General features: G+C 47.2%; 1 protein-coding gene across 1 annotated transcript; it reads right to left on the bottom strand.

Annotated features, from left to right (window-relative positions):
• Positions 1 to 17195: 17195 nt before the first annotated feature.
• LOC134949947 (alpha/beta hydrolase domain-containing protein 17C-like) lies at positions 17196 to 20276 on the bottom strand. Its single transcript, XM_063938631.1, has 3 exons — positions 19756 to 20276; positions 18903 to 19082; positions 17196 to 17415 (listed from the first exon to the last, which is right to left on the bottom strand). The coding sequence occupies exons 1-3, from the start codon at positions 20274 to 20276 to the stop codon at positions 17196 to 17198; spliced, it is 921 nt and encodes a 306-aa protein (XP_063794701.1).
• Positions 20277 to 21486: the final 1210 nt, after the last annotated feature.

Here is a 21486-nt window from a genome sequence, read left to right on the forward strand (position 1 = left end):
AGCAATGGACTACTGTACTGTACTGCTATATATATATGTATATATATATATATATATATATATACTGGTGTTCAGCAAAATTCTGCAATGTCCTGCTACTATATACTGCGCACAACTACAATGCAGCACAGATATGGATAGTATTCTTGACGACACAGAGGTAGAGCAATGGACTACTGTACTGTACCGTACTGCTATATATATATATATATATATACTGGTGGTTAGCAAAATTCTGCACTGTCCTCCTACTATATACTGCGCACAACTACAATGCAGCACAGATATGGATAGTATACTTGACGACACAGAGGTAAAGCAATGGACTACTGTACCGTACTGCTAAATAAATATATATATATATATATATATATATATATATATATATATACTGGTGGTCAGCAAAATTCTGCACTGTCCTCCTACTATATACTGTGCACAACTACAATGCAGCACAGATATGGAGCATTTTCAGGCAGAGAATGTAGATATTTGCAGCACACTGAGCACAGATATTTGCAGCACACTGAGCACAGATATTTGCAGCACACTGAGCACAGATATTTGCAGCACACTGAACACAGAAACTGAGAGAACGCAGCCACGTGCTCTCGCTATCATCTCCAATGCACAAGTGAAAATGGTGGCGATGCGCAGCTCTTTATATGCAATACGAATCTCGCGAGAATACGACAGCGGGATGATGACGTTCGGGCGCGTTCGTGTTAACCGAGCAAGCCGGGAAGATCCAAGGCTGTCTCGGACCCGTGTAAACCACGTGAAGTTCTGGGGGTTCGGATCTCGAGGAACCGAACCCGCTCATCTCTATTGCTCACCCAACCGCCCCCACCCCCCAGTTCTATTTGCCAATGCCATGGCAGGGATCCCCTATACATTCTTCCACTCACCTCTCGCCTTCCGTTGCAACCCTTTGTACCTCTGGTGGCCGAGGCGCTAAGCACCTGTTGCTGATGTCAGGCACAAGTTGATTGCCAGGTAAAATGGCCAGACCATGGTTACATTAGACAGGGTGCTTCTAATCTGTTGTCACGGACAGCAGGATGAGTGGTTGGGGTGAGGTGGGGCACGTGCAGTGGCAGACCAACATTATTGGGGCCCTGAAGCATGAACTGTTGTGGGGGCCCATTCGCAAATAGCAACAATAGTGCAACATCCAACAAGGACCAAAGGGCCTTGTTGCCATTGCAAGGACCTCGAGGCCCAAATGGTAGGGAACGGAGTGTTGGGGTAAAGTCCTTGAAAATGGGCCATACAGAGGGCCCCTTCCCACCAGCATGTGTCTGTAGGGACAGGTCAGGCATTTGGCATGTGGGGGCAGATGTGGTAGGTGACGGTGTGAGAGAGTCTGTGGGCAGGGCTGCAGTGGTACCTACTAATCAACGCGCGTCCAAGCTGTAATAGCAGCTATGCTGTACTAGAAGCCTGGTTATCATGGTGTTATTGGTGATGAGCTATAACCATACAGTACAGTAAATTCAAACAAGAGGGGAAAATGGGCCCCTCCGGGATTAGAGGCCCTGAAGCTTAAGCTTCATTAGTTTCATAATAGCTCCGCCCCTGGGCACGTGTAAATATTGTATAGTGGTAAACCAGGCATAGAAGTCTCAGCACAATTATGTGGGCTAGCTTCAGACAGGATCTCAATATATAGTTCAAGTAGAGATGTAGAGGCAAATAGTTGGATAATTTAGGGTACAAGGGTCACCATTGATAGATGACAAGTAGTGCTGCTTTTCCTGTCCCTCTCTTCCTAACCCACTTCAAAGTGAGGGGGTGGGAAAGGAATTGCTCCTGAACAAATCTATCCTTCCTATAGGAGAGTAGTTTTATTTGAGGTAATAATAATTTGTGGCTGCCGCTGGTAGTGTTCATGTTATGCCAGTGCTAGTCTAATAAAATGCGGCTAGTGGGGGTAGTTAATATGCAGTTGGAGTACTATTACCCACTTGCCTGGCATGGTAGCATGCCAGTCAGATGGAAACTGACTGGCACGCAACTAAGCTTATTTAATGGGGACCCCCAGGGGCTGCTGGGAGAGCGTGCCCTGAGGCAACTGTGAGGAGAGTGCGGTGCGGTCTGATCGGCATCTTACCTCAGCCACAGTCAGACCGGAGTCCAGCAGAGAAAGATTATCTCCATTATAGTGTGTTTCAGAGTAAATTGTGTACAGACTTATAGTGCCTGGCCAGCACCAGTAAACTCTGGGTGACAGCGGACATAAACCAGTTATTGGGAATCTAATAAGAGTTTAGTATAGATGTATGTTGTTTTGCTCAATGTTTTACACAATTTAAATTTGCTCACAAGATTTTATTTATAGTAAAGAAGACGAAGCAGATGTAGTAAGATAAAATCTTTACTTGTCAGTAGTAAGCGTATAAAAGCCATTAGGAATAATCTTCTGCAATAGCGAATGATTCTTATCTTCCATTGTGTTCTGCTCCTGTATTATTACAACCTTGTTTTTCTCGATTGTTATCATCCATTGTGTTTTTCTCCTGTATTATTACAACGTTGTTTGTCTCTATTGTTATCTTCCATTGTGTTTTGCTCCTGTATTATTACAACGTTCTTTGGAGGTCATTCCGAGTTGATCGCGGTAAAACTGCGCATGCGTATGCACCGCAATGCGCAGGCGCGTCGTACAGGTACATAGAGGATCGGTGCTGGGTGATGGATTTAGAGAAGATTCCATTCGCACAGCCGATCGCAAGGAGATTGACAGGAAGAGGGCGTTTATGGGTGTCAACTGACCGTTTTCTGGGAGTGTTTGGAAAAACGCAAGCGTTTGCAGGGCGGGTGTCTGACATAAATTCCGGGACCGGACAGGCTGAAGTGATCGCAGCGGCTGAGTAAGTCCAGAGCTACTCTGAAACTGCAAAAAACTTTGTCGTCCTGCTCGGCTGCACAGGCATTCGCACACTTGCAAAGCAAAAATACACTCCCCCGTAGGCGGCGACTATGCGTTTGCGCGGCTGCTAAAAGTAGCTTGCGAGCGATCAACTCGGAATGAGGGCCTTGTGCAGCCAAGCGGGACAAAAAAGCGGGTCTGGGGGTTCAGGGTATGGCAGTATACTGAAATGTGTTATTTAATAAAGGGTATTGTCACTGAATAACAATAAGATCTCAAGTTACTGTAAGTGCATGAATGTGGTATAAAGAGGATTTGTGTCCAAATCCATTTTCTTGCAGTGGTCTATAAATGTGTGTGTGTAATATATAGTAGTGTGGGCTTTCTCTGGGATCAATCTTGTCATGTCCCCCTTCCCCAAGGCATGCGGATTATGGGGGTAATTCCAAGTTGATCGCAGCAGGAAATTTTTTAGCAGTTGGGCAAAACCACGTGCACTACAGGGGAGGCAGATGTAACATGTGCAGAGAGAGATAGATTTGGGTGGGGTTTGTTCAATCTGCAATCTAATTTGCAGTGTAAAAATCAAGCAGCCAGTATTTACCCTGCACAGAAACAAAATAACCCACCCAAATCTAACTCTTTCTGCACATGTTACATCTGCCTCCCCTGCAGTGCACATGGTTTTGCCCAATTGCTAAAATAAAATCCTGCTGCGATCAACTTGGAATTACCCCCTATGTCCCTATTGAAAAAAATGGGAGGAGGGGGGGGCATAGGCAAACGCAGGGGGGGTTCCGGTTGCCCGAACCCCCCCCCCTTCTCTTGGCAAGTGCCTCAGAGCAATGGTATATAATATGTTTACAAGAGCTGCAGCCACAGTTTGCAGTTTAAGGGACAGAGCGGAGCTGCTGCACATGCCCAGTGATAGCAGCTTTTTCTTACAAGTTTTCTGTGTCTGTAGATCTGAGTCCTCAATCAGTGCACTGGACCAGAGAGCAGCTACTAGGAAGAATAGACAGGAGCCTTACCATGAGGCGGGAGAATGTGTGCTTAGAAAGTGCAGTACTAGTTCTATTATGTTTTTATATTAATTTACTATGGTATATTTAACCTTTTCCTGACCACTTATTTATATTATTTAAATGTTTGATACAGCCTATACTAGAGACCATCTATAGTGTAAAATATTAATGCTGTATTCCAAACAGTATCCAGTGTATAAAAAGACCAATGTGTACATTAATGTCAAGGGTCGTTACTAGGTTCTTCTGTTGCTCCCCCAGACTCCCGCACTTGCTCCAATGTTCCACAGAGTGGGAGACTGTAGACTTCATTTGGAAACCCCCCTCTAAAAATCCTGCGTTTGCCAGATTTTCTCTCTGGCACAGGGCAGCAGAAGTGGTCTGTGGTCACCACCTGCAGAACAACTCCTTTATTGGGGGTGTCTTGCTAATTGCCTATAATTTCCACCTGTTGTCTATTCCATTTGCACAACAGTATGTGAAATTGATTGTCAATCAGTGTTGCTTCCTAAGTGGACAGTTTGATTTCACAGAAGTGTGATTGACTTGAAGTTACATTGTGTTAAGTGTTCCCTTTATTTTTTTGAGCAGTGTATATAACGCAACAATTGTTCTTAACTGGAGCTAAAAAAGGTACTAATTTTGAGCTTCATGGCAAAGGCTGTGAATACTTATGTACATGTGATTTCTTAGTTTTTTATTTTTAAGAAATTTGCACAAATCTCAAAAACACTTTTCTCTGACGTCCTAGTGGATGCTGGGACTCCGTCAGGACCATGGGGAATAGCGGCTCCGCAGGAGACAGGGCACAAAAGTAAAAGCTTTAGGATCAGGTGGTGTGCACTGGCTCCTCCCCCTATGACCCTCCTCCAAGCCTCAGTTAGGTTTTTGTGCCCGGCCGAGAAGGGTGCAATCTAGGTGGCTCTCATAAAGAGCTGCTTAGAGTAAAAGTTTTGATAGTTTTCTTATTTTCAGTGAGTCCTGCTGGCAACAGGCTCACTGCAACGAGGGACTTAGGGGAGAAGAAGTGAACTCACCTGCGTGCAATATGGATTTGCTTCTTAGGCTACTGGACACTAGCTCCAGAGGGATGATCACAGGTACAGCCTGGATGGGTCACCGGAGCCGCGCCGCCGACCCCCTTGCAGATGCCGAAGTAAGAAGAGGTCCAGAAACCGGCGGCTGAAGGCTTTTCAGTCTTCATGAGGTAGCGCACAGCACTGCAGCTGTGCGCCATTGCTCTCAGCACACTTCACACCAACGGTCACTGAGGGTGCAGGGCGCTGGGGGGGGCGCCCTGGGCAGCAATGTTAATACCTTTTCTGGCTAAAAAGAATACATCACATATAGGCCCTCATTCCGAGTTGTTCGCTCGCAAGGCGAATGTAGCAGAGTTACACACGCTAAGCCGCCGCCTACTGGGAGTGAATCTTAGCTTCTTAAATGTGCGACCGATGTATTCGCAATATTGCGATCACAAACGAGTTAGCAGTTTCTGAGTAGCTTCAGACTTACTCTGCCTGTGCGATCAGTTCTGTGCTTTTCGGTCCTGGCTGACGTCACAAACACACCCAGCGTTTGTCCAGGCACTCCCACCGTTTCTCCGGCCACTCCTGCGTTTTTCCCGGAAACGGTAGCGTTTTCAGCCACACGCCCCTAAAACGCCGTGTTTCCGCCCAGTAACACCCATTTCCTGTCAATCACAATGCGATCGCCGGAGCGATGAAAAAGCCGTGAGTAAACTTACTTTCTTCATAGTAAATTTACTTGGCGCATGCGCAGTGCGAACATTGCGCATGCGCACTAAGCGGATTCACACTGCGATGCGATGAAAAACTCCGAGCGAACAACTCGGAATGAGGGCCATAGTCTCTGAGGCTATATGGATGTATTTCACCCCTGCCAGGTCTCAGAAAAACCGGGAGAAGAGCCCGCCGGAATAGGGGGTGGGGCCTATCTCCTCAGCACACAGCGCCATTTTCCCTCACAGAACTGCTGGTGGGAAGGCTCCCAGGCTCTCCCCTGCACTGCACTACAGAAACAGGGTTAAAACAGAGAGGGGGGGCACTTATTTGGCAATATGATTATATATTAAGATGCTATAAGGGAAAACACTTATATAAAGGTTGTCCCTGTATAATTATAGCGTTTTGGTGTGTGTTGGCAAACTCTCCCTCTGTCTCCCCAAAGGGCTAGTGGGGTCCTGTCCTCTATCAGAGCATTCCCTGTGTGTGTGTTGTGTGTCGGTACGTGTGTGTCGACATGTATGAGGACAATGTTGGTGAGAAGGCGGAGCAATTGCCTGTAATGGTGATGTCACTCTCTAGGGAGTCGACACCGGAATGGATGGCTTATTTAAGGAATTACGTGATAATGTCAACACGCTTCAAGGTCGGTTGACGACATGAGACGGCCGGCAAACAAATTAGTACCTGTCCAGGCGTCTCAAACACCGTCAGGGGCTTTAAAACGCCCATTTACCTCAGTCGGTCGACACAGACACAGACACGGACACTGACTCCAGTGTCGACGGTGAAGAAACAAACGTAATTTCCTTTAGGGCCACACGTTACATGTTAAGGGCAATGAAGGAGGTGTTACATTTTTCTGATACTACAAGTACCACAAAAAAGGGTATTATGTGGGTGTGAAAAAACTACATGTAGTTTTTCCTGAATCAGATAAATTAAATGAAGTGTGTGATGATGCGTGGGTTTCCCCCGATAGAAAATTATTGGCGGTATACCCTTTCCCGCCAGAAGTTAGGGCGCGTTGGGAAACACCCCTTAGGGTGGATAAGGCGCTCACACGCTTATCAAAACAAGTGGCGTTACTGTCTCCAGATACGGCCGCCCTCAAGGAGCCAGCTGATAGGAGGCTGGAAAATATCCTAAAAAGTATATACACACATACTGGTGTTATACTGCGACCAGCTATCGCCTCAGCCTGGATGTGCAGCGCTGGGGTGGCTTGGTCGAATTCCCTGACTGAAAATATTGATACCCTTGACAGGGACAGTATTTTATTGACTATAGAGCACAGAGAGATATTTGCACTCTGGCATCAAGAGTAAGTGCGATGTCCATATCTGCCAGAAGATGTTTATGGACACGACAGTGGTCAGGTGATGCAGATTCCAAACGGCACATGGAAGTATTGCCGTATAAAGGGGAGGAGTTATTTGGGGTCGGTCCATCGGACCTGGTGGCCACGGCAACAGCTGGAAAATCCACCTTTTTTACCCTAAGTCACATCTCAGCAGAAAAAGACACCGTCTTTTCAGCCTCAGTCCTTTCGTTCCCATAAGGGCAAGCGGGCAAAAGGCCAGTCATATCTGCCCAGGGATAGAGGAAAGGGAAGAAGACTGCAGCAGGCAGCCCATTCCCAGGAACAGAAGCCCTCCACCGCTTCTGCCAAGTCCTCAGCATGACGCTGGGGCCGTACAGGACCCCTGGATCCTACAAGTAGTATCCCAGGGGTACAGATTGGAAATTCGAGACGTCTCCCCCTCGCAGGTTCCTGAAGTCTGCTTTACCAACGTCTCCCTCCGACAGGGAGGCAGTATTGGAAACAATTCACAAGCTGTATTCCCAGCAGGTGATAATCAAAGTACCCCTCCTACAACAAGGAAAGGGGTATTATTCCACACTATATTGTGGTACTGAAGCCAGACGGCTCGGTGAGACCTATTCTAAATCTGAAATATTTGAACACTTACATACAAAGGTTCAAATCAAGATGGAGTCACTCAGAGCAGTGATAGCGAACCAGGAAGAAGGGGACTATATGGTGTCCCGGGACATCAGGGATGCTTCCTCCATGTCCCAATTTGCCCTTCTCACCAAGGGTACCTCAGGTTCGTGGTACAGAACTGTCACTATCAGTTTCAGACGCTGCCGGTTGGATTGTCCACGGCACCCCGGGTCTTTACCAAGGTAATGGCCGAAATGATGATTCTTCTTCAAAGAAAATGGACGATATCCTGATAAGGGCAAGGTCCAGAGAACAGTTGGAGGTCGGAGTAGCACTATCTCAAGTAGTTCTACGACAGCATGGGTGGATTCTAAATATTCCAAAACCGCAGCTGTTTCCGACGACACATTTGCTGTTCCTAGGGATGATTCTGGACACAGTCCAGAAAAGGGTGTTTCTCCCGGAGAAGAAAGCCAGGGAGTTATCCGAGCTAGTCAGGAACCTCCTAAAACCAGGAAAAGTGTCAGTGCATCATTGCACAAGGGTCCTGGGAAAAATGGTGGCTTCTTACGAAGCGATTCCATTCGGCAGATTTCACGCAAGAACTTTTCAGTGGGATCTGCTGGAAAAATGGTCCGGATCGCATCTTCAGATGCATCAGCGGATAACCCTGTCTCCAAGGACAAGGGTGTTTCTTCTGCGGTGGCTGCAGAGTGCTCATCTACTAAAGGGCCGCAGATTCGGCATTCAGGACTGGGTCCTGGTGACCACGGATGCCAGCCGGAGAGGCTGGGGAGCAGTCACACAGGGAAAAAATTTCCAGGGAGTGTGATCAAGTCTGGAGACTTCTCTCCACATAAATATACTGGAGCTAAGGGCAATTTACAATGCTCTAAGCTTAGCAAGACCTCTGCTTCAAGGTCAGCCGGTATTGATCCAGTGGGACAACATCACGGCAGTCGCCCACGTAAACAGACAGGGCGGCACAAGAAGCAGGAGGGAAATGGCAGAAACTGCAAGGATTCTTCGCTGGGCGGAAAATCATGTGATAGCACTGTCAGCAGTGTTCATTCCGGGAGTGGACAACTGGGAAGCAGACTTCCTCAGCAGGCACGACCTCCACCCGGGAGAGTGGGGACTTCATCGGGAAGTCTTCCACATGATTGTGAACCGTTGGGAAAGACCAAAGGTGGACATGATGGCATCCCGCCTGAACAAAAAACTGGACAGGTATTGCGCCAGGTCAAGAGACCCTCAGGCAATAGCTGTGCACGTTCTGGTAACACAGTGGGTGTACCAGTCGGTGTATGTGTTCCCTCCTCTGCTTCTCATACCCAAGGTACTGAGAATTATAAGACGTAGAGGAGTAAGAACTATACTCGTGGCTCCGGATTGGCCAAGAAGGACTTGGTACCCGGAACTTCAAGAAATGCTCACAGAGGACTCATGGCCTCTGCCGCTAAGAAGGGACTTGCTTCAGCAAGTACCATGTCTGTTCCAAGACTTACCGCGGCTGCGTTTGACGGCATGGCGGTGGAACGCCGGATCCTAAGGGAAAAAGGCATTCCGGAAGAGGTCATTCCTACCCTGGTCAAAGCCAGGAAGGAGGTGACCGCACGACATTATCACCACATGTGGTGAAAATATGTTGCGTGGTGTGAGGCCAGGAAGGCCCCACGAAGAAATTTCAACTCGGTCGATTCCTGCATTTCCTGCAAACAGGAGTGTCTATGGGCCTCAAATTGGGGTCCATTAAGGTTCAAATTTCGGCCCTGTCAATTTTCTTCCAGAAAGAATTGGCTTCACTTCCTGAAGTCCAGAAGTTTGTCAAGGGAGTACTGCATATACAACCCCCTTTTGTGCCTCCAGTGGCACTGTGGGATCTCAACGTAGTTCTGGGATTCCTCAAATCACATTTTAAACCGCTCAAATCTGTGGATTTGAAATATCTCACATGAAAAGTGACCATGCTGTTGGCCCTGGCCTCGGCCAGGCGAGTGTCAGAATTGGTGGCTTTGTCTCACAAAAGCCCATATCTGATTGTCCATTCGGACAGGGCAGAGCTGCGGACTCGTCCCCAGTTTCTCCCTAAGGTGGTGTCAGCGTTTCACCTGAACCAGTTTATTGTGGTACCTGCGGCTATTAGGGACTTGGAGGATTCCAAGTTGCTAGATGTTGTCAGGGCCCTGAAAATATAGGTTTCCAGGACGGCTGGAGTCAGGAAAACTGACTTGCTGTTATCCTGTATGCACCCAACAAACTGGGTGCTCTTGCTTCTAAGCAGACGATTGCTAGTTGGATGTGTAGTACAATTCAGCTTGCACATTCTGTGGCAGGCCTGCCACAGCCAAAATATGTAAATGCCCATTTCACAAGGAAGGTGGGCTCATCTTGGGCGGCTGCCCGAGGGGTCTCGGCTTTACAACTTTGCCGAGCTGCTACTTGGTCAGGAGCAAACACGTTTGCAAAATTCTACAAATTTGATACCCTGGCTGAGGAGGACCTGGAGTTCTCTCATTCGGTGCTGCAGAGTCATCCGCACTCTCCCGCCCGTTTGGGAGCTTTGGTATAATCCCCATGGTCCTGACGGAGTCCCAGCCTCCACTAGGACGTCAGAGAAAATAAGAATTTACTTACCGATAATTCTATTTCTCGTAGTCCGTAGTGGATGCTGGGCGCCCATCCCAAGTGCGGATTGTCTGCAATACTTGTACATAGTTATTGTTACAAAAATTGGGTTATTATTGTTGTGAGCCATCTTTTCAGAGGCTCCGCTGTTATCATGCTGTTAACTGGGTTCAGATCACAGGTTGTACAGTGTGATTGGTGTGGCTGGTATGAGTCTTACCCGGGATTCAAAATCCTTCCTTATTGTGTACGCTCATCCGGGCACAGTATCCTAACTGAGGCTTGGAGGAGGGTCATAGGGGGAGGAGCCAGTGCACACCACCTGATCCTAAAGCTTTTACTTTTGTGCCCTGTCTCCTGCGGAGCCGCTATTCCCCATGATCCTGACGGAGTCCCAGCATCCACTACGGACTACGAGAAATAGAATTATCGGTAAGTAAATTCTTATTTTTTCACGTTGTCATTATGGGCCATTGTGTGTAGAATTTTGAGGAAAAAATAAATTTATTCCAGTTTGGAATAAGGCTGTAACATAACAAAATGTGGAAAAAGTGAAACGCTGTGAATACTTTCCGGATACACTGTACTCTGAGTATACGTGAACTTGAAACATTTATTAGATACCTAATAAGTATTTAGTTAAAATTAATGTACTTGTTGAATGTTTCATTCCTTTAGTTTGCTAGCCGAACTTTATTTATACAGTAGTAAGAAGATGGAATCATTTGCAGTATAATAAAATCTTTATTTGCGTCAGCAGTGAGTGTAATACAGGGTCGGAATGGCCCACAGGGGTACAGGGGAAACCAGGATCAGGTTCTAGACTGTGCACTTGTATTATGCATGGTAGATATGTTGCATTACGCTGCACAAGACAACTGTGTATTTCACTCCTCTGTGGAGGCTGGCCACACCCCCTTTGTAGACTGGCCACACCCCTATGTATGGGCCACTATCACTGCATTCCCCAGTGGGCCCTTCAAGCCCCAGTCCGACACTGGGGTAATATAAATGCTGTTGTGAATAATTATCTGCAATAGTAAATTATTGTTACCTCTTGTTGTATTCTTGTGTTATCACAATATTAGTTGTCTTTATTTAAAGGAGTTAGTTGCCCTATAAGTGTGACCCTTTTGTTTAATAAAAACTTTCTTTGACCATACTTGAACTTCTGTGCCTGAAAAGAATTCCCTACTTTCACCTCTGTACCTACAGAAGACGACCCATGTAAAAGTAGGTAACTATCGTAACGTACTGTATTGTGTACTCTTCGATAAAGCTCCAGGACGAGCGAAACGCGTCAGCGGTATCGGTGACGAGTAACTAACCATTGAGGACAGATCTAAATACGGGCATCAACTCATCACCAGACAGCGGCAGCAAACCAATTGGCGGTCATCGGGTCAACTGGGGAGGACAGAGACGTCCGGTGCCTCCTAGCCGACTCCTTCATACTACACGATTGACTTACAGTGGGAGAAGCTGCTACATCATTTATATACTTGACTGTGGTGAGCCCGTTAATACCCTCATAAGTGGTTGATATTGAGCTTTTACACGTATTGGCGTGGTTATAGAACTGGCTCATTTATGATACAATACATGTGTATGAACGGTATTTAACCTTTTGAAAACAATTTGTATCAGGACATCCATTAAGCATCTGTGCCGGATTTAAAAAGGAAAGGCTCCGATATACACGCCTTTTATTTACAAGAAAGCAAGTGGGTTTTTCCTTGACAGTGCACTGTCTTTTTTTTAGTAATTGATCCACCTCTATCAGTGGTTGTTTTATAAAGAAGTGATATATTCATTGCAAGTATTTAGGAAAATATATATGTATTAGATTAGGCTGTTGATGTTTACATTTATTTTAATAGTGTATTAAACTTGTGGGAATAGGCACTAATTAGTGCTAAATATATATTAAAAACAAATATATGTTGCAACATGTGGTTGTACTCATCTCATTTAAGCCTTTAATTATCAAAATAAGCGCAGAGTGAATTCTTTTAATTCTACTGTATTGTGTTACAGACATAATAGGGGAGCGTCACATTACTTCCGTACAGTGGCGTAACTGCTGCCCCCGCAGCCCTCGTGGTGGCTTGGAGGCGCAGGGCTGCGGGGGGCGCCGCCACTGATTTAGCGCAGATCCGTCCGCACGTCAATCTGCTGTCTCCCTCCCTAGCCGCTGCTGTAAGGAGGGACACGGAGGGCACAGCGCGCGCCTCTCCTGTGTCCCTCCTGGGTCTCCGGCATGTCTATTGAATGAAGTGCCCGTTCGTGAGCTCTGATTGGCTCACGAACCGGCACTTCATTTAACAGACACGCCGGAGACGCAGGAGGGACACAGGAGAGGCACTCGCTGTGCCCTCCATGTCCCTCCATCACAAAACAGCGGGGGAGCGGGGGGAGCTGTACCTGTCACTGGGGGAGGGGGAACATATTTGGCACTTGGGGGGGGCATATGTGGCACTGAGTGGGCATATGTGACACTGGGGGTATATGTGTACCTGTTACTTGGGGGGGAGGCATATTTGGCATTGGGGGCATGTGTGTACCTGGCACTGTGGGGGCATATCTGGCACTGGGGGCATATGTGGCACTGGGAACACAGCCCTAGCAACAAGCATTACCCCCTGGCAATGAGCATGACACCCAGTGCATGAAACCCCTGGCAACGAGCATGACACCCAGTGCATGAAAACCCCTGGCACCGTGCATGAATCCAAGAGCATGAAACCCCTGGCAACGAGCATGACACCCAGTGCATGAAACTCCTGGCAACGAGCATGACACCCAGTGCATGAAACCCCTGGCAACGAGCATGACACCCAGTGCATGAAACCCCTGGCAACGAGCTTGACACCCAGCACATGATACTCCTGGCAACGAGCATGACACCCTGAGCATGAAAACCCCTGGCACTGTGCATGGAACCAAGAGCACGAAACCCCTGGCAATGAGCATGACACCCTGAGCATGAAACCCCCTGGCACCGTGCATGGAACCAAGAGCATGAAACCCCTGGCAACGAGCAGGTAATTTAAAAGTAATTAGAAGCCTTACTGTAGGACTTAATGTGTAATGGGCATTACGGTGTGTGGCATAATGTATAACAGACATTGTAATGTGTGTCATAATGTGTCACAGGCATTACGGTGTGTGGTACACTATGGCCCTCATTCCGAGTTGATCGGTCGCAATGCGAATGTAGCAGAGTTACACACGCTAAGCCGCCGCCTACTGGGAGTGTATCTTAGCTTCTTAAAAGTGCGACCGAAGTAATCGCAATATTGCGATCACAAACCTCGTAGCAGTTTTAGAGTAGCTTCAGACTTACTCTGCCTGTGCGATCATTTCAGTGCCTGTCGTTCCTGGTTGACGTCACAAACACACCCAGCGTTCGCCCAGGCACTCCCACCGTTTCTCCGGCCACTCCTGCGTTTTTTCCGGAAACGGTAGCGTTTTCAGCCACACGCCCATAAAACGCCGTGTTTCCGCCCAGTAACACCCATTTCCTGTCAATCACATTACGATCGCCGGAGCGAAGAAAAAGCCGTGAGTAAAAATACTTTCTTCATAGCAAAGATACTTTGCGCAGTCGCAGTGCGGACATTGCGCATGCGTACTAAGCGGATTTTCATTGCGATGCGATGAAAAATACCGAGCGAACAACTCGGAATGAGGGCCTATATCACGGGCATTGTGGTATGTGGTATAGTGTCTCAGGGGCATTGCAGTGTGGCATAATGTATAACGGGCATTGCGGTGTGTGGCATAGGGTATAACGGGCATTGCGGTATGTGTCACAGGCATTACGGTGTGTGGTATACTATATCACGGCATTGTGGTATGTGGTATAATGTCTCAGGGTCATTGCAGTGTGTGGCATAATGTATCACGTACATTGCGGTGTGTGTCATAATGTGTCAGGCATTACTGTGTGTGGTATACTATATCACGGGCATTGTGGTTGTGGTATGTGGTATAATGTCTCAGGGTCATTGTAGTGTGTGTCATAATGTGTCAGGCATTACGGTGTGTGGCATACTATATCACGGGCTATGTGGTATAATGTCTCAGTGTCTTTGCGGTGTGTGTCATAATGTGTCACAAGCATTGTATGTGCTATAATGTATCAGGGGCATTGCAGTGTGTAGCATAATGTATAACGGGCATTGCGATTCCTGTCATAATGCATCACAGGCATTACGGCAGGGACGTCCAGTCAGGGGAGGCAGGGGAGGCAGTGCCTCCCCTGTCATTCCCCTGTCATTAATGATTAAGGTAATACAAAGAAGATACTTATGACACATATTCTGTGTCATAATTATCCTCTTTATATTATTCTAATCATTCAAATTCATTAAAGTAGTTTGGGAGGCACTGATAGCAGTGCCTCCCGTAGACAATGAAAACGGTATAGAGAGACGGGGCGGGGCCAAGCAGAGGGCTGTAAAAGCCCATTGAAAAAACTGTAAAAAGCGGCACCTATAGAAGTGCCTCGTTGACAAGAAGCACGCCCCTGTCAATGAGGCACATGTGATTGGACAGCGGATCCAGTGCTGAATCCGCTGTTCAATCACCCATTAGTGGCGGCGGGACAAGAGTCTTGAAGCTGCCAATCAATGATGATTATCAGCTTCCTAGGAACTGACTCCTCACCTGCTGCTGTGAGCCTGTAGTAGCCTCCCGCGCCCGGTGATCTCTGTTACGGTAACCTCCGTGCCCGCTGCCGCATATTATATGCTGCTGCTGCTGCTGAACTTTGCTCTCTCCAGCGGGGATGTGCGGGGGTAGCCATTGACCTACCCCGCAGGCACAGCTGACAGCACCGTGGAGCAGGGAGAGCAAAGCGCAGGAGCAGCATCTAATATGCGGCAGCGGGCACGGAGGTGGTGGCGGGAAGAACAGAGCAGCAGTGGCCGGCACTCTCCTCCTCCACTATACGGTCTCTCGCTCTCCGCCACACAGTCTCTCTCCCTCTATCATATCACCATGAAATGGTTTTTCACTTTCCCAGTCAGTATTTGCAAATGTTAATCTCTTAGCTTGTGGTGGGATCTTGGAGCCTGTCTCATTTTTGCCCATACATCTAACAGCAGCCTAATGAGGGTAAGCAAATGTGTCCACATGCAGGGTACATATTTCACAGAACCACCCTGTGTGGACAGCTCCCAGTACACAGTGTGTGGAAATGTGTGTGTCCCTCTTTACTGGAGCTGTATAGTGAACATAACACTCACAGAGGCATCTCTGTAATATGAATAGTATCACAATACTCTGAAACATGTACCACAATAATACACTGCCCTGCAGCTAACACACTATTACAAGTACCGTCTGCATGATAGCTTCACATTATAATCCAGATTGTGCAATTCTTTAAGAGCTGTTTCCAAATAATGTTCTGTACATAGAATCTGTGTCAGCATGTGTCTCTAGCAGTATGCACCATGGAGGGGTATATAAAGTTAGGCATGTCTTGTATGATTTGGAACCTCATTACACTCTGGTGGTGTGCACAGTGGTTCCTCCGAATTCCTTCCCAGGGCCGTTTTTTCGTATGGGCTCAATGGGCTCTTGCCCAAGGGCCCCATGAGTATAAGGGCTCTTGGCTAATAGCTGAGGGTCCCCTCTTTCCAGGGGTACCAGATTTTTGAAAATCGGCCCTAGGAAACCAGAGATATCCGACTTCAAAGCAGTGGTCCCCATCCAAGCCTGTTAGTTGCTCTTCCAAGCCAGATATCTTAGGTTCTGTCTGACATACAGTTTTTCCGAGGGTATTCTCCAAATGCTGGGACTCTCCCCTTTCAGCGGACAATGGCAACTTGGCCCTACTATGCCCAGAACCAGAGATATCTGCCTTCAAGCAGATGGTCCCTGCTCCAGCTTCACACGCCTGGTATGCAGTTTTATATTTTCATTGGAGGATTGCTCTAGTTCCTGAACTCTGATCTACAAGTCCCTAGCACCTCCTGAAAGGTGGGTCTCTATAGTTTTTTATCCTATTAAAAGCTAAGAAATCTATTACCAGGAACTTGAGATATCTGCAGTCAAGCAAGCTGCCCTCCCACCAGAAAATGATAAATATTAAGCCGCACAACCATCCACTCCTCCACTACGTATTAAACACGCCCTACCACCCTGAAAGTCATATACCAGGGCCACTTCATCCAGCACAATGCCCCATTCTACAGTTTAGTGTTCTCCCTCCCGCCCCATCTGTGCAGTAAAGGAGTAATTAGCAGAAATTACTGCTCCGGGTCCTACATGCTTAGCGGAAGATAGATCACCCCGTACCGCCCGCGGGACATCAAAGTTGCCACTGATAGCACCCCCCACCCCTACTGTTGGAGGATGGATAGGGGCCCACACTACTGTTAAGACGGCCCTGGATGAATATAGTTATACAGATGCATATTTATACTAGTCCTAGTGGTATCTCTGTCAGTTATTCTATGGCAGGTCTAGATATTTTCCTTAGCAACTGTAGCTAACTGTAGTTCATATTCTTTTATTGGAGCTGTCTGTTCCTATGCACAATGGTTCTGCACCCGTACATCAGAACACAGCTATGGACAGTGAGGGATCCTGTGGCTTGGACAGATAATGTTGCTCAGCACACCTCTCCTCCTGAGATTATGTGATATTTGGCAACCTTCTATGGGGCCTATTTATCATTGTATATTCGCAGCTATATCCCCCATGCTTACAGATTGTGTTCCTGAATGAGACAACGCTATGGAAAAATAACACAGACACCCTTGAGTTAGTTCAGATTGGTGTATTGTAAGAGAGCATTAGGCATTATATATATGTCAGATCCTGGATGTTAGCTCCCTGCAGTCCATGGTCGATATCTTTGACTGATGGATCTGATGGATCTATAATGCACCTAGGTGGAATGTGCCATCGAGAGGTCTCAGTCCCCCGGATTAGATGGTACTTGTACAGGGGCGGTGGTGGATTCATATATTGGGCAGCTCCTGAGAGATGAATTTCTGGAGTCTCACTAGATATTGCCTGTGCTTATGTAAATCCATGTGCCCTCCTCCTTCCACCCAGAGAGGCTTTACAGCAGTTGGGCAGCGCTCATACATTGTCAGCCCATGGCAGAAGTCCACAACCGCATCTTTAGTCCCATGGATGATGAGTACCGGGCAGGTGACCTTGGAGATTTTGTTGATGCTGCAAAGGACATGATACAAAGGGATTATACAACAGAAACAGCATGGAGCTATCACACATGTAAAACGGCCACTAAACATATAGAATGGAAATAATGCATCAGGTAACATGCAGAGCTGCTCATGTAGAAGGTCACATACAGGACTTTGGCAGAGCAATGTTGGACAATGAATCTACTGTTGGTAATGAGCCCAGTGCAATCTATTGACCTAATAAGCCAAAGTCATGCACAAGACTTCAACTTGTTTCTGTTATACAATACAAATAGGATGAAAGAGGAATAGTGCCGTATTTCCCATTTATAAGCAGCTATGATATATTGGGAGTAAAACCGGTGCCAGAGGTAACTTATCTGGGGATCCAGTGTTTAAGTTCTGCAGAAGTAGCCTCAATGTTGTACACACTCCCACTGCAGCTACGCCGGCTCCCGCAAACCGACAACTTGCTGCCTGTATGAGAAGACATTGGGGCGGCTGTAGTGAGGAGAGTGCGCAGACACCGGGGTCAATTGCTCACACAGGCAGAGCATTGCTCGCCAATGCGAGCATGTGAGATGAAGAGGGGCAGCAGTAGATGCAGGGTGTTACAAAACTGACAAGAGACACAGGGCCATAGCCCCGCAGAAAGGTTTCTGGTAGGGAATTATCCTGTTAGTTTTCCAATCAGAAAAGACTCATGTACTCTAATTGGATTAGCATTCGGTATAAGATGGGATGGGTTCAGTATGCTATCCCAGTGGTTGGGATACCGGTGGTCACATGACCGTCACCGGCATTCTGACATTGAAGATCGGTGGAGGGGGTAAGTGTTTTTACTCATCCCTACCCTAACCTCCCGGGGGTGACAGCTAGGGCTAACTCCCTGGGGGTGGTGGCTAGGGATAACCCTTGGGGGGTTGGCAGCTAGGGCTAAACCCCCCCAGTGCCTAACTCTAACCACCTCGGGCCCTAACACTAAAGCTCTCCACTATACTTACCTTCAGTGGTCGGTATTCCAGTGCCTGTGTACCAAGTGGTGTTGGCATTCCGGCGTCGGTCACATGACCGCCGGCACCCCGTCCATTGGAATGCTGAAGACATCCCACTGGGATACACATACAAACTGATTGGGCCAACAGAGCTGGGGGTGTATTTACTAAAGTTCGATATTTATTAATTTCAAATTGAGAGAAATCAATCTAAATGGATGTTGCATTCCGGGGGATAAAACACACATTTACTAACATTGAAAAAATAATATAAAAAGATTATGTGTTAGTAATTGTGTTTTTTAGAACACAACATCCATCCAGATGGATCTCCAACAGATGAAAATTGATGGAAATGGACATTTAGTAGATATACCCCTGTTGTTTGCCTGACAAAGCGCACCTAGGGGCCAATTCAGTTATCCAGTACGTGGGCTGACCCTGGTACTGCTTGCTCCCAGCACATACTAAACCCCACAAGTAACCTACAGCTTAGTATAAAAACACAGCAATGTCTTACTTGGTGAAGGCATCCCAACAGTAGGCCCTCCGGGCGTTAGGATAGCCCATCCGCACACCTGACATGAGCGCCCCGTGCAGTATTACTGCTGCACATTTGTAGCGCGTGGCAAGGTCAACTGCCGGTGCTGTCCCAATGCTCTCTCCATACAGGATGATATTTTCCGCCGGGACTCCATATCTGTAGAGATAAAGCAGAAAAATTATCAAACTCCAATTACACCACTTCTATTGTGGTTCCTTATGGGAAACTTGTATATAAAGGCTGGATATCTGAACTAGGTAAATGACTGGATAACTTATATGAGTGATAGGCAGTGTATGTGTGGAACAGGACTACATAGGTTATGCACATTTACCTAGTTCCAGTCAGCTAGGAACACTAAGGAGCTAGGGGAGGGGAGCGTCCAGTCACATTGGAAGGAAACCCCTCTATGCTGCTAGATAGAATGGGGAGCCCAATAATGCAACATACTCTTACAGCACAGTACATATGGCAGTGCGTCCTATGAGGCAGGAGAGCAGAGGAAAGTGTCACCCCCTGCTTCTGCAGTAGTTACATCCTTTGGCTAAGACCCTATAATGCCAGCAATATATACCCACTGTCTTTATGTAAGCAAGTCCCAATACACCAATTACATTTATACTGTATAACCAGTTCATGCGGGGAGAGGAGTATATAAACTAATAGGAGCACAATACACAGCATATACATTCACCCTACGTAGTAAATAGTAGCCCTTAGTGTAGCATATCCCCCACATACATACAGGACACCCATACACCACATGCAGGGTGTCAGGCAGAGGCTGTGTGGGGGCTGGGGAAGACTCATACACCCCAATCATACATACCGGGTCCTCAGGGCGAGCCAAGCTGCCTCGATGTCTGCATATGCGTTCTTCTCGCTTGGCTTTCCGCTGCTCACCCCATAGCCGGAGTAGTCGTAGGAGAATATATTGCACTTGATCTTGGAGCCTAGGGCAAGGTAGCGTCTGCACATCTTGCCTAGGTCAACAGCACAGTCGTGAGAGTAGAGGAGTGTGTAGCGGCTCCCAGGTACGCAGCGGACGTACATACAGGCCAGGCTATTTCCCCGCTTGGTGGTACAGCGGAACATCTCTACAGCGTCCAGCTTCTGCTGGGAGTGTGGCCAGTTAGCCCCTTCTGATAGCTGCAGATTACATACGGGAGGTAGACAGATTGTGGGGTCTACCTGCTCATCCTGCGCCAGGTCCTGTGCTGGGGCTGCCTCAATCTCACGTAGCGTGTACGTAGGCTCCGGGGGGTGAAAGGCCAGTTTGGCAATAATGCAGTTCAGCCTCGGTGGGCAGCAAAAGATCGAAAACAGCCTCCTCCATGAGAGGCCGTACATCCTCAAAGAGGGGTGTTGGGCCCGGTCCTAACACTCTGGACACTGGGCAGTGATCTTATTATAATAGTTCTATATAAAATACTTAATATAGCTATTCTAATCTAATAGTAATAATTATAAATAAAAGCTTAACAGCTCTGATAAAGACGCGACTTCTCACACTGATGTCTGGGAAGCAACTATTCTCTCTGAGTAACATCCAAGTGGATATGAGGTTATGACACGATTGTGACATCACAGACACTACCTGTCACTGACCAGGGCTGCATTGTGACATCACAGACACTACCTGTCCCTGACCAGGGCTGCATTGTGACATCACAGACACTACCTGTCCCTGACCAGGGCTGCATTGTGACATCACAGACACTACCTGTCCCTGACCAGGGCTGCATTGTGACATCACAGACACTACCTGTCCCTGACCAGGGCTGCATTGTGACATCACAGACACTACCTGTCCCTGACCAGGGCTGCATTGTGACATCACAGACACTACCTGTCCCTGACCAGGGCTGCATTGTGACATCACAGACACTACCTGTCCCTGACCAGGGCTGCATTGTGACATCACAGACACTACCTGTCCCTGACCAGGGCTGCAGCCTCAGCACCCAGCTGTCATTGTTACTGTATATTACTAGATTAGAGATGTATTGGTCATTACTATAACGTTTGTACATAATGTTTATCTATAGAATAAATGTAGCACACACATACTGTATATGAAATGTCACCTGTGTGATTATGGCCAAATATGTAGTGTGTATGGCTCCCTGCGCCCCTCACTTCTCCACCATTCCCTGATTGCAGGTAATCACCGGAGGAGCGCACCAGCGCCTACTTCCATATATTACGCACCCATCCTTAGTCATGGCACATAATGATTACACGTTCCATATAACGCTATAGCATAACTGAGTCAGTACCAGTTATATTACAGCAATTCACATCGTTCCACTGTAATTTTTAGAACAATCCTAGAGGGCTTATTAACAATAGATTCCATGTATAGCACTCAACCTTTATATACATAATGGCCCTCATTCCGAGTTGTTCGCTCGGAGTTTTTCATCGCATCGCAGTGAGAATTCTCTTAGTGCGCATGCGCAATGTTCGCACTGCGACTGCGCCAAGTAACTTTACTATGAAGAAAGTAAGTTTACTCACGGCTTTTTCATCGCTCCGACGTTCGCATTGTGATTGACAG

Source organism: Pseudophryne corroboree, chromosome 8 (assembly GCF_028390025.1).
Source record: "Pseudophryne corroboree isolate aPseCor3 chromosome 8, aPseCor3.hap2, whole genome shotgun sequence".
NCBI classification, from domain to species: Eukaryota; Metazoa; Chordata; class Amphibia; order Anura; family Myobatrachidae; genus Pseudophryne; species Pseudophryne corroboree.